At 46.5% G+C, this 11,757-nt stretch overlaps 1 protein-coding gene across 1 annotated transcript; it reads left to right on the top strand.

Moving 5' to 3' along the window:
- Positions 1–335: 335 nt before the first annotated feature.
- Positions 336–3,444, top strand: LOC138603938 (keratin, type I cytoskeletal 13-like). The gene is made up of 8 exons (XM_069675719.1): positions 336–831; positions 1,008–1,090; positions 1,615–1,771; positions 1,940–2,101; positions 2,214–2,339; positions 2,447–2,521; positions 2,617–2,765; positions 3,160–3,444. The coding sequence occupies exons 1-8, from the start codon at positions 391–393 to the stop codon at positions 3,287–3,289; spliced, it is 1,323 nt and encodes a 440-aa protein (XP_069531820.1). The 5' UTR covers positions 336–390; the 3' UTR covers positions 3,290–3,444.
- The last annotated feature ends 8,313 nt before the right edge of the window (positions 3,445–11,757 follow it).

The following is an 11,757-nucleotide window of genomic DNA, read 5'->3' as shown; positions in this document are numbered from 1 at the left end:
CCTCCCACAGTGGCTGACATTTACTGAAGCTTTCACCACATTGTGTTTACAAACTTTTCATTGAACTTTGTCTGTCTGCCTCTTTGGCAGCTTTCCTGCAGGTCCCTGCTCGCTGATGAGCCAAAGGTCGCACAGAGCCTGGAGCTCCTATAGACTTTGGCATCAATAAACACAACTAATTATTGTCACGCAAGTTAGCAGGTTGCATTTTTCCCTGACCATCCCCGACACACCCTGCCCAGCCCCCATGCGCATTCCTCCCGTCATGGCTCCTGCTGAGTGATTGACGGCTCCTGAGCTGCTGCAGGTTTATAAAGGAGGCGAGAGTCGTGTGGCTCCTCACTCTCCTTCTCTCTCTGTGTCTCCAGCAGCACAAAGACAGCATCCATCATGAGCTTTATAGTTTCTAACAGGGCCGGGTCTCTGAGGAGCTCCATAGGGGGAGCCAGCGCCTCCATGATGAGCGTGGGTGGTGGAGGATGGATCAGCAGGAAGTCCAGCAGCGTGTACGGAGGAGCAGGAAGTGGAGGGGTCCGCATCTCCTCTGCTGGCATGGGTGGAGGCTTTGGGAGTGGCGGCGGTGGCGGCGGTTACTCGTCCTCCGTCAGCTACAGCATGTCCGGCGGTGACGACAGCGTCATCGGCAACGAGAAGTTCACCATGCAGAACCTGAACGACCGCCTGGCCACCTACCTGACCAAGGTGGCGGCGCTGGAGAAGTCCAACGCCGAGCTGGAGCTGAAGATCAGGCAGTTTGTGGAGAGCAAGGTCGGCCCCGCCACCCGAGACTACAGCGCCTTCTTCGTCACCATCGCTGACCTCACCGCCAAGGTAACACATCCTCCCCTTCACAGGTAACAGGTGCAGGGATCTGACTCAGGCCAGAGTGTCTGTGAATGAATGAGGTGAGATTTGCAGTGAGGAGGGGGTGACTGATGATGACAGTAGCTCTATAACTGCAGCACTTTAAACGTGAAGACGAAACACTTCCTGTTTGTTTGCTTCAGATTCAAGGAGCCATCAGGGTGAACGGAGCCGTCCACCTGAGCATCGACAACGCCCGCCTGGCTGCAGAAGACTTCAGGACCAAGTGAGTACCTTCATCAGCCCGACAGACACATGGAGACCTGATCAGACGTGTGAGTGACTCAGCTGTTTCCTCTGTGGCTGTAACTCCTGGACAGAAGTCAGAAACTGTGAAAGTTACTGTACAAAGGTGTCAGGTGTGCTTTGACTGACAGGCTGCAGCAGGTGTGGTGTTCATGTCTTATTGAGCAGCTCCGACCTCAGGGCCTCATCAATCTGTTTCTCATAAAGAGACAAAGAGAGGAATCGTTCAGTCCTGTAGCACCCTCTGCTGCTGCAGTCCTGTAGCTTCATGTAAATGTGCGTCGTGTGTCTGAGCACAGAGTTTCACAGGTGTGACAGACGACGCTGTCAGGACTTAATAAAACACTTTACGTAGAAGTGCGAGCACACCGCCTGAGGGAAGTGCTTCTATAGGAACAGCTGCTGTCTGTGTGACCTTTTAACAGCAGCTCAGACTGCTTACATTGTTCATACAACCACAGAGCATCACACCTGTCCATCAACTGACTCCCCCCCCCCCCGCAGGTACGAGAACGAGCTGGCCATGCGTCAGTCGGTGGAGGCCGACATCGCCGGGCTGAGGAGGGTCCTGGACGAGCTGACCCTGAGCCGGACCGACCTGGAGATGCAGATCGAGGGCCTGAAGGAGGAGCTGATCTTCCTCAAGAAGAACCACGAGGAGGTGAGGGAGCACGAAACACCTGCACCACTCTGTGACGGGACCAACACAGAAAAACACGTCCAAAAGAAATTATGATAAAATGTTACAAATCAATAAATAAAAGTCAAATTAGAAGAAGAAATGAACTCGTCACACGTCACAGTCTGACGGTGATCTTATCGTCTGCAGGAGCTGCTGGCCATGAGGACTCAGATGAGCGGGCAGGTGAACGTGGAGGTGGACGCCGCTCCTGGAGTCGACCTCAGCAGGATCATGGCCGAAATCAGAGAGCACTACGAGACCGTCGCCAGCAAGAACCAGAGAGAGCTGGAGTCCTGGTTCCAGACCAAGGTAAAGCTGTGACATCACTTCCTGTGGCTGTAGAGATCACCTGTTTGTTCTCAAATTTGAATCTGTGTGTGTGTGTGTGTGTGTGTGTGTGTGTGTGTGTGTGTCGCTGCAGACGGAGACTCTGAACAAAGAGGTGGTCACTCAGACGACCACCCTGCAGACGTCCAGGTCAGAGATCACAGAGGTCAAACGCACGCTGCAGAACCTGCAGATCGAGCTGCAGACCCTGCTCGGCCTGGTGAGTAACCGACTTTTCTTTCAGCACCTGATGAACAAAGTCAGACATTTAAAGTTACTTCTCGTGCTGCTGATCAGACGCGTGATTTTGTTGTGATTGTGTTGCAGAAAGCATCTCTGGAGGGAACTCTTGGTGAGACACAGAGCCGCTTCGCCATGCAGCTCTCCGGGTACCAGTTTCAGGTGAGACTGGAACAGGATCGCAGCTTTTACACTGCTGTCTGTTCGACTGCAACCTGTCAACCCTCGACTCCTTCTTCTCCTTCTTCTCCCACCAGGTGAGCAGTATGGAGGAGCAGCTGGTGCAGCTGAGAGCCGACCTGGAGCGTCAGGGACAGGAGTACCAGATGCTGCTGGACATCAAGACCCGCCTGGAGCTGGAGATCGCCGAGTACAGGAGGCTGCTGGACGGAGAGGCCGTCAGCAGGTGAGACTCAGCCAGGAGGGCGGGGGATGGGGGGGTCGGGTGTTCAGGTCTACACCTGCCAACTACTTTAGGCTCCATAGGATTCAGATTACCGCTCGGCTAACAGAGAGAGAAACAAGGTAACGAAGCTGCGGTCAGTAACAAAGTAAATAACAGGAATGTAGTATAATAAGTGAGTAATAAAAAGTGCATATGTAGCATCTATGGGTTAATAAACAGGTAATAGTGGGTTAATTAGTAACACTATTATAACACTATGACGTGACGGGATGACTGAGCAGTGGCGATGAGCTCGTCCCTCCGCCTCGTGTGGAGAAGCTTAAATAAACGTGTGAAATTACGATGCCTTGTTTTGCTGTGAGTCTGACTCATCTCTTCTCTGATTGGTCGACAGCTCCTCCTCCACCTCCTCCTCCTCCACCTCTACAACCAAACGGACTGTGACGGTGGTGGAGACGGTGGTTGATGGAAAGGTGGTCTCCTCTTCCTCCTCCACTGCCTCCTCCATCCTGGCTTCTCGCTGAGCTGCTGCGGAGGGTGACAGCCAATCATCATCATCATCATCACCATAATCATCATCATCACCATCATCATCATCATCATTGTTCACTGATGCTGATCAGAGATTCTGATGTTTGATCAATAAAACGACAGTCTGGATAAACTCTGTGTGACCGTTTCTTCACTTTAACAGTGTTGATGTTAGCCTGTAGCTAACGCTAACTGTAGTTACGTGGCATGATACCAGTTGAACCACCCTCCTCCCTCACACCACAGACGGCAGCAGAATAAATGAGTAAAGTAATGATTATTAATTAAAATCAAAGAAACTAAAACTTTAACACATTTAAACAAAAGTACAGAAGCTGAGAGCGGCCATTCTTGAAATAGTTTTTAAAAGTAGAGAATGTAATTCTGATCTTTGAAAGGAAACGACTCTGAAACATCACGTCTGCTCGGAGCAGCAAACTAACAGCTATGAATAATTATTAAAGACAATGTGGTCGTTTCACTAATTTAATGAACACGTGAAATAATATTAAAACTGAAGCTTTGATAAGACGAATCACATGTAATGAAAGTAAGTAAGTTCTGTTCATCACGAAGTGAAGGGGAACAGATAAAACATAGATTATCACATGTACAGGACTGTGCACAAGTTTCAGGCAGGTGTGACAAAATGCTGTAAACTCAGAATGCTCTCAAACATGGAAGTGTTCATAGTTTATTTTCATCGATGAACAAAATGCAGTGAATGAACAGAAGAGAAATCTAAATCAGATCAATATCTGGTGTGACCACCCTTTGCCTTCTAAACAGCATCAGTTCTTCTCGGTACACTTGCACACAGTTTCTGAAGGAACTCGGCTGGTAGGTTGTTCCAAACATGTTGGAGAACTAACCACAGATCTTCTGTGGATGTAGGCTTCCTCAGATCCTTCTGTCTCTTCATGTCATCCCAGACAGACTCCATGATGTTGAGATCAGGGCTCTGTGGGGGCCATACCATCAGCTCCAGGACTTCGTGTTCTTCTTCACGCTGAAGATAGTTCTTCATGACATTGGCTGCATGTTTGGGGTCGTCGTCCTGCTGCAGAATACATGTGGGGCCAATCATACGCCTCCCTGATGGTAGTGCATGATGGATAAGTATCTGCCTGTATTTCTCAGCATTGAGGACACCATTAATCCTGACCAAATCTCCGACTCCATTTGCAGAAATGCAGCCCCAAACTTGAAGGAACCTCCAGCATGCTTCACTGCTGCCTGCAGACACTCATTATCGTAGCGCTCTCCAGCCCTTCGGCGAACAAACTGCCTTCTGCTGCAGGTCTGAGCTGATGGCTCTGCTGGACATCTTCCCATTTGGAAGGGAAATAAGCTCGATGTGTTTTTCACCTGCTGCACTAAGTTTCCTCGGCCGACCACTGCGTCTACGATCCTCAACGTCGCCCGTTTCTTTGTGCTTCTTCCAAAGAGCTTGAACAGCACATCTTGAAACCCCAGTGTGCTTTGAAATCTTTGCCTGGGAGAGACCTTGCTGATGCAGTATAACTACCTGGTGTCTTGTTGCTGTGCTCAGTCTTGCCATGGTGTCTGACCTGTGACATGAAACTGTCTTCCACAGCCTCACCTTGGTAGCAGAGTTTGGCTGTTCCTCAGCCAGTTTTAAGCCTCCTACACAGCTGTTTCTGTTTCACTTAATGACTGTGTTTCAACCTACATGTGACACTGATGATCATTAGCACCTGTCTGGTACAATTGGTTGATCATACACCTGACTATAATCCTACTAAATCCCTGACTGTGTGCAGGTGTACCTGTAAGAACTGATGCTGGTTTGAAAGCAAAGGTGAGTGACACCAGATATTGATTTGATTTAGATTTTTCTTTTGTTCGCTCACTGATCGTTTTGTAAATTGATCAAAATATTATTTAATTATTATTATTATTATTATTATTATTTAATATTAAATAAAAAAATATGTATATTTCTGAAAGCGTTCCTAGTTTGCAGCATTTTTTCACACCTGCCTGAAACCTTTGCACAGTCCTGTATATTATATAGATATATATCTATATAGATATATATATATCTATATATAGATATATATATGACACATTATCTCTCTTTATTCAGTATTCATTTTTATGACTTTATTCTGAGTTAAGTAGGATTTCTATTAGATTAATGATTTTATATATATATTATATATTTATATTTATCCTCTTTGACAAAATGACAACAACAAAGACAACAGATGAAATAAGTTCACTAATAAAAAATGCATAACTAATTAGTTACAAGTAAACGTTTTGTAGTTTGCATCAGTGACATGTAGAGAAATCACACTTCACGTTTACATCAAATCTTTAATCTGAACTTGTGAAAGATGAAATGTTCGATTCTTTAAACGTCTGCAGGTTTGTGGTCCTGACAAACACAGAGTCCAAAACACTAACGCAGCAGCTGGTGTTGTAAGAGCAGACGAGTGGCGATGCTGCCCCCTGCTGGCCCTCAGGACACATTGGTTTCTTCACAATCAGAAGCAGCTTTATTGGACACTTAGAAGGACTGTGACTGTGTTCCCTTTGCTCTCACACACACACAGACATGAGTTAGAAACACGGACAGGCTCTGCTCTGTGTGGACACAAAAATATGTTACACATTATTTATATTAATAAATATAGATGAAAGAACACACAACAACATTTACAGGCAGGAGACAGTCATGCAAAGCTGCAGAGATGGATATGGCTGTTATGTACAGAGGTAGCTGCTTGTAGTATTTACAGTATTTACAGAGACGGTGGGTTGACCTTCGGTGCAGAGATAATTCATACATAAGAGAGTGAAGAGTTCTGCTTCTTTATAACCGTCCTGAGTGACGCTGTGCAGGCTGCCTCACGCCCGGATCAGGACACATTTCATTTCCTTCCATCAGGACAGATATTCTCTCTCGGCCCCTCTGGGCTTCATTCCTCATTTTACCTGCACTGACAAGAAATGTGTCAAGGTTCATTGTTCCCAAAAAAGAGAGGACCCAGATGCACACTTATATGATTTAATAAAACTAAAGTCCAACTGAGAATCCAACAAGAACAGGAGAGAACACAAGAGCCGGGTAATCCAGAATAATACACAGGGAGGCATACGTAGGGTTTAACAGACAAACACAATGAACCAGCACAGAGACTAAATACACTTAGCAGGTGAGGCTAATCAGACACAGGTGAGACAATCAAGGGCCAGGTGAAAACAATCAGGCAGGGCACACAATCAAACGAGCGGGAAACACAAAGGCAGAAAGTGGATCAACACGAGAGACAAGGTGTCAAAGTAAAACAGGAAATGATCTGATCAAAGAGACACAAGTGAAATACTAAACAAGACTAACTACGGACAAGAACACAGAAAGAACTAAATACAAAAGTAAACGATGAGAAGTCATGACGAGAGACAGGGTGACCAGGTAAACCAGCAAACAACGTGTACAAACACAAACTAAACTAAAGTAACTCAACTAGAATAACTGGTGACAGAATAAACACTCGTCTGCTCCTTTGTTGACTCCTCAGGTGTTTCAGAACCAGACTCCTCGGGTGTTTCAGAACCAGACTCCTCGGGTGTTTCAGAACCAGACTCCTCGGGTGTTTCAGAACCAGACTCCTCGGGTGTTTCAGAACCAGACTCCTCGGGCGTTTCAGAACCAGACCCCTCGGGCGTTTCAGAACCAGACCCCTCGGGCGTTTCAGAACCAGACTCCTCGGGCGTTTCAGAACCAGACTCCTCAGGCGTTTCAGAACCAGACTCCTCAGGCGTCTCAGAACCAGACTCTTCAGGCGTCTCAGAACCAGACTCTTCAGGCGTTTCAGAACCAGACTCCTCAGGCGTTTCAGAACCAGACTCCTCAGACGTTTCAGAACCAGACTCCTCGGGCGTCTCAGAACCAGACTCTTCAGGCGTCTCAGAACCAGACTCTTCAGGCGTTTCAGAACCAGACTCCTCGGGCGTCTCAGAACCAGACTCTTCAGGCGTCTCAGAACCAGACTCTTCAGGCGTTTCAGAACCAGACTCCTCAGACGTTTCAGAACCAGACTCTTCAGGCGTCTCAGAACCAGACTCTTCAGGCGTTTCAGAACCAGACTCCTCAGGCGTTTCAGAACCAGACTCCTCAGACGTTTCAGAACCAGACTCCTCAGGCGTTTCAGAACCAGACTCCTCGGGCGTTTCAGAACCAGACTCCTCGGGCGTTTCAGAACCAGACTCCTCGGGCGTTTCAGAACCAGACTCCTCGGGTGTTTCAGAACCAGACTCCTCGGGTGTTTCAGAACCAGACTCCTCGGGTGTTTCAGAACCAGACTCCTCGGGCGTTTCAGAACCAGTCTCCTCGGGCGTTTCAGAACCAGACCCCTCGGGCGTTTCAGAACCAGACTCCTCGGGCGTTTCAGAACCAGACTCCTCGGGCATCTCAGAACCAGACTCCTCAGGCGTTTCAGAACCAGACTCCTCAGGCGTCTCAGAACCAGACTCTTCAGGCGTCTCAGAACCAGACTCCTCGGGCGTCTCAGAACCAGACTCCTCAGACGTTTCAGAACCAGACTCCTCGGGCATCTCAGAACCAGACTCTTCAGGCGTTTCAGAACCAGACTCCTCAGGCATCTCAGAACCAGACTCTTCAGGCGTTTCAGAACCAGACTCCTCAGGCGTTTCAGAACCAGACTCCTCAGACGTTTCAGAACCAGACTCCTCGGGCGTCTCAGAACCAGACTCCTCAGGCGTCTCAGAACCAGGAATGATTGCACGACTTCATTTGATGCTTTTTCTGACTGAAACAAGAAACTGAATAACTTGTGTCAAACATGTGATGATGAAAGTCTCATACAGCTCCCTCTTTGCTTCTTCATCCACTTGTGTCTTTGCTTTTGTGTGGATCTTTTCAGGAATACGTTAAAGACGACACGTCTGTCTGTTTTCATGCTGCTGTCTTTTGTGTGCACAGGACTGAATGAATGTCATCGGGCAGAAAACAGAAAGCGACTCAGCTGATTTAGCAGAAGTTTCTTTGTGAATCCAGTCTGACTGAAACTGAATCGCTGTGAAGAGCTGGAGGACACACGCCACTCGTGTCGGTATGAATGGACTGTGAGGACGACGTCCTGTTTACATTAAGAGGTTTAAATCCTGAAAACTAAAGTAACACTGACTCTTTGGTCCCTGCATGTGACTAACAGGTTTGAGTCCCCACGATGTCATACACAGCTAACACTCATGCGTTTGCTGTGTATCTGAGGACAATCATTTCCACAACAGTCCAAACCCTAACACCAGCCTTGACCTAAACGGATTCTCACCCTGAAACCAAATCATAGCCCAAAGAGTGACAGACATCAGGGCTAGAATCCATCCAAACATGTCCTCACTATCCATCACCTGTGGAAAACAACCTCGCTCACAAATCGTCCTCTGTTCTTGAAAATGTCCCCACATTTCAAAATACCTTTCTCCAGATTCCAAACATATTCTCACTTTCCCTTTCCATACATATCCCAGTTTTCCATATAGATCCCAGCTCTCTGAAAATGTCTTGCTTTCCTACAATGTCCTCACGTTTCAAACATGTTCTCCCTTTAAGAAAATGTCCTCTACACTTGAGAAAAGTTGCCACTTCCCAACAGATGTCCCCACTTCCTAAAAATGTCTCCACCTTCTACCCTCCCCAGAAATCTCTCCACTTCTATTCTATTCTAACATTCTCTCACTTATTCCAAATGTACCGACACTCCCAAAATCTTCTCACTTACCAAAACTTTCCTTACATGAAGAAAATGTTCCAAAACTGTCTTTGCTTTGTAAGAAATGTCTCCTCTCCAGAAAGGCCCCCACTTCGTCTTTATTGAATTATAAAAGAAATGTTTCAGAAGTGTCCTGCCTGACGTCCTCACTTGGTGAAAACGTTCTCACCTTTTGAACTCGATCCTGTCCTAACTTAAATAATAAGAACACAGAAACACGCGTGACAAAACTGTCATAGCTTTCCCCACCTCCAAACAGAATGGCACCATTTTTTTCCCTACATCATCCTCCCTTACCGGAAATGTTTCCACTTTTCAAAAATGCCCTCACTTCTTAAAAATGTTCTCACCTTTAAAACTGTACAAGAACACAGAAATGTTTAATGAGTAGGTTTGTACATTCTTCAAAATCATCATTTCATGTACATCCAAACTGTGAAAAAAGGGGAGTGCTGGAATAGAGCTATGTGATTTGTTAACATTTCGTACCCCCTCCAATGACAGTCAATCTTTGATTTAGCCCCGAGCAGGTTAGTGACCTTCCAGCTGCAGTGGTAAGTTGAATCTAAATGCAGTTTGACTTTTAGTGGTTCATTAATCAGCCCCTCCCCCACCTCGGGCGATCTGTTACACCTCCTGAGTTATAGTCTGCTGTCGACTCGCAGTCTGCTCAGAAATATGTTCATTTTGAAGATCTGACAGTAGGCCTGTGGCTAATTCTCTTCTGACAGTTATGAAGGAGCAGAATGGGTGCACAGAAAAAATGAAAAAATATATCATACTACTGAAAGCGTACAGTGTCAGGTATAGAGTGTATAGGCAACGATGGGCTGGTGACACCTATGCATTTAAACGTACTGTAAGAGTGTGAGGAAGCACGATGGTGTACACCTGTTAAAACAATCATAGCTTCTTTAGGCAACAAGAAGGAAGGTTTTATTTCAAGTTCATGTTTTAAAGTTTTTATTCAATCAGCTCTTTTGATTTTTTTCACATCACAACATTCAGTGCAGTGACTTACTATTGACAGTTGGTGCAGTAATTGCTCCTATTGTTCGGTGCAGACAGTTGAACTATTACTTGTTCAACAACAGTTGGCGCAGTGACAGAAACTATTCCTTGAAAGACAGTTGGTGCAGTGACAGGAACTATTCCTTGAAAGACAGTTGGTACAGTGACAGGAACTATTCCTTGAAAGACAGTTGGTGCAGTGACAGGAACTATTGCTTGAACGACAGTTGGTGCAGTGACCAGAATCAATCCTCGAACGACAGTTGGTGCAGTGACAGGAACTCTGCTTGAACGACAGTTGGTGCAGTGACAGGAACTATTGCTTGAACGACAGTTGGTGCAGTGACAGGAACTATTCCTTGAACGACAGTTGGTGCAGTGACAGGAACTATTGCTTGAACGACAGTTGGTGCAGTGACAGGAACTATTCCTCGAACGACAGTTGGTGCAGTGACAGGAACTATTCCTTGAAAGACAGTTGGTACAGTGACAGGAACTATTCCTTGAAAGACAGTTGGTGCAGTGACAGGAACTATTCCTTGAAAGACAGTTGGTGCAGTGACAGGAACTATTCCTTGAACGACAGTTGGTGCAGTGACAGGAACTATTCCTTGAAAGACAGTTGGTGCAGTGACAGGAACTATTCCTTGAAAGACAGTTGGTACAGTGACAGGAACTATTCCTTGAATGACAGTTGGTGCAGTGACAGGAACTATTCCTTGAAAGACAGTTGGTGCAGTGACAGGAACTATTCCTTGAACGACAGTTGGTGCAGTGACAGGAACTCTGCTAGAACGACAGTTGGTGCAGTGACAGGAACTATTCCTTGAACGACAGTTGGTGCAGTGACAGGAACTATTCCTTGAAAGACAGTTGGTGCAGTGACAGGAACTATTCCTTGAATGACAGTTGGTGCAGTGACAGGAACTATTCCTTGAAAGACAGTTGGTGCAGTGACAGGAACTATTCCTTGAACGACAGTTGGTGCAGTGACAGGAACTCTGCTTGAACGACAGTTGGTACAGTGACAGGAACTATTCCTTGAACGACAGTTGGTACAGTGACAGGAACTATTCCTTGAAAGACAGTTGGTGCAGTGACAGGAACTATTCCTTGAAAGACAGTTGGTGCAGTGACAGGAACTATTCCTTGAACGACAGTTGGTGCAGTGACAGGAACTCTGCTTGAACGACAGTTGGTACAGTGACAGGAACTATTCCTTGAATGACAGTTGGTGCAGTGACAGGAACTATTCCTTGAAAGACAGTTGGTGCAGTGACAGGAACTATTCCTTGAACGACAGTTGGTGCAGTGACAGGAACTCTGCTTGAACGACAGTTGGTGCAGTGACAGGAACTCTGCTTGAATGACAGTTGGTGCAGTGACCAGAATCAATCCTCGAACGACAGTTGGTGCAGTGACAGGAACTCTGCTTGAACGACAGTTGGTGCAGTGACAGGAACTATTGCTTGAACGACAGTTGGTGCAGTGACAGGAGCTATTGCTTGAACGACAGTTGGTGCAGTGACAGGAACTATTCCTTGAACGACAGTTGGTGCAGTGACAGGAACTATTGCTTGAACGACAGTTGGTGCAGTGACAGGAATTATTGCTTGAACGACAGTTGGTGCAGTGACAGGAACTATTGCTAGAACGACAGTTGGTGCAGTGACCAGAATCAA

The sequence above is a fragment of the Semicossyphus pulcher genome, unplaced genomic scaffold (genome assembly GCF_022749685.1).
Source record: "Semicossyphus pulcher isolate SPU_LCO1_2020_fin unplaced genomic scaffold, fSemPul1.0.p SCAF_25, whole genome shotgun sequence".
NCBI classification, from domain to species: Eukaryota; Metazoa; Chordata; class Actinopteri; order Labriformes; family Labridae; genus Semicossyphus; species Semicossyphus pulcher.
The sequence above is the reverse complement of the archived record's forward strand: the minus strand, read 5'-3'. Positions and strand labels throughout refer to the sequence as shown.

What these genes read in the sequence shown, in the direction of transcription:
- LOC138603938 (XM_069675719.1), top strand. Translation starts at nt 391, where the DNA reads ATGAGCTTTATAGTTTCTAACAGGGCCGGGTCTCTGAGGAGCTCCATA. An exon ending in GCAGAAGACTTCAGGACCAA is followed by an intron (nt 1,091 to 1,614) that starts GTGAGTACCTTC and finishes CCCCCCCCGCAG; the next exon opens with GTACGAGAACGAGCTGGCCA. An exon ending in GACGGAGAGGCCGTCAGCAG is followed by an intron (nt 2,766 to 3,159) that starts GTGAGACTCAGC and finishes ATTGGTCGACAG; the next exon opens with CTCCTCCTCCACCTCCTCCT.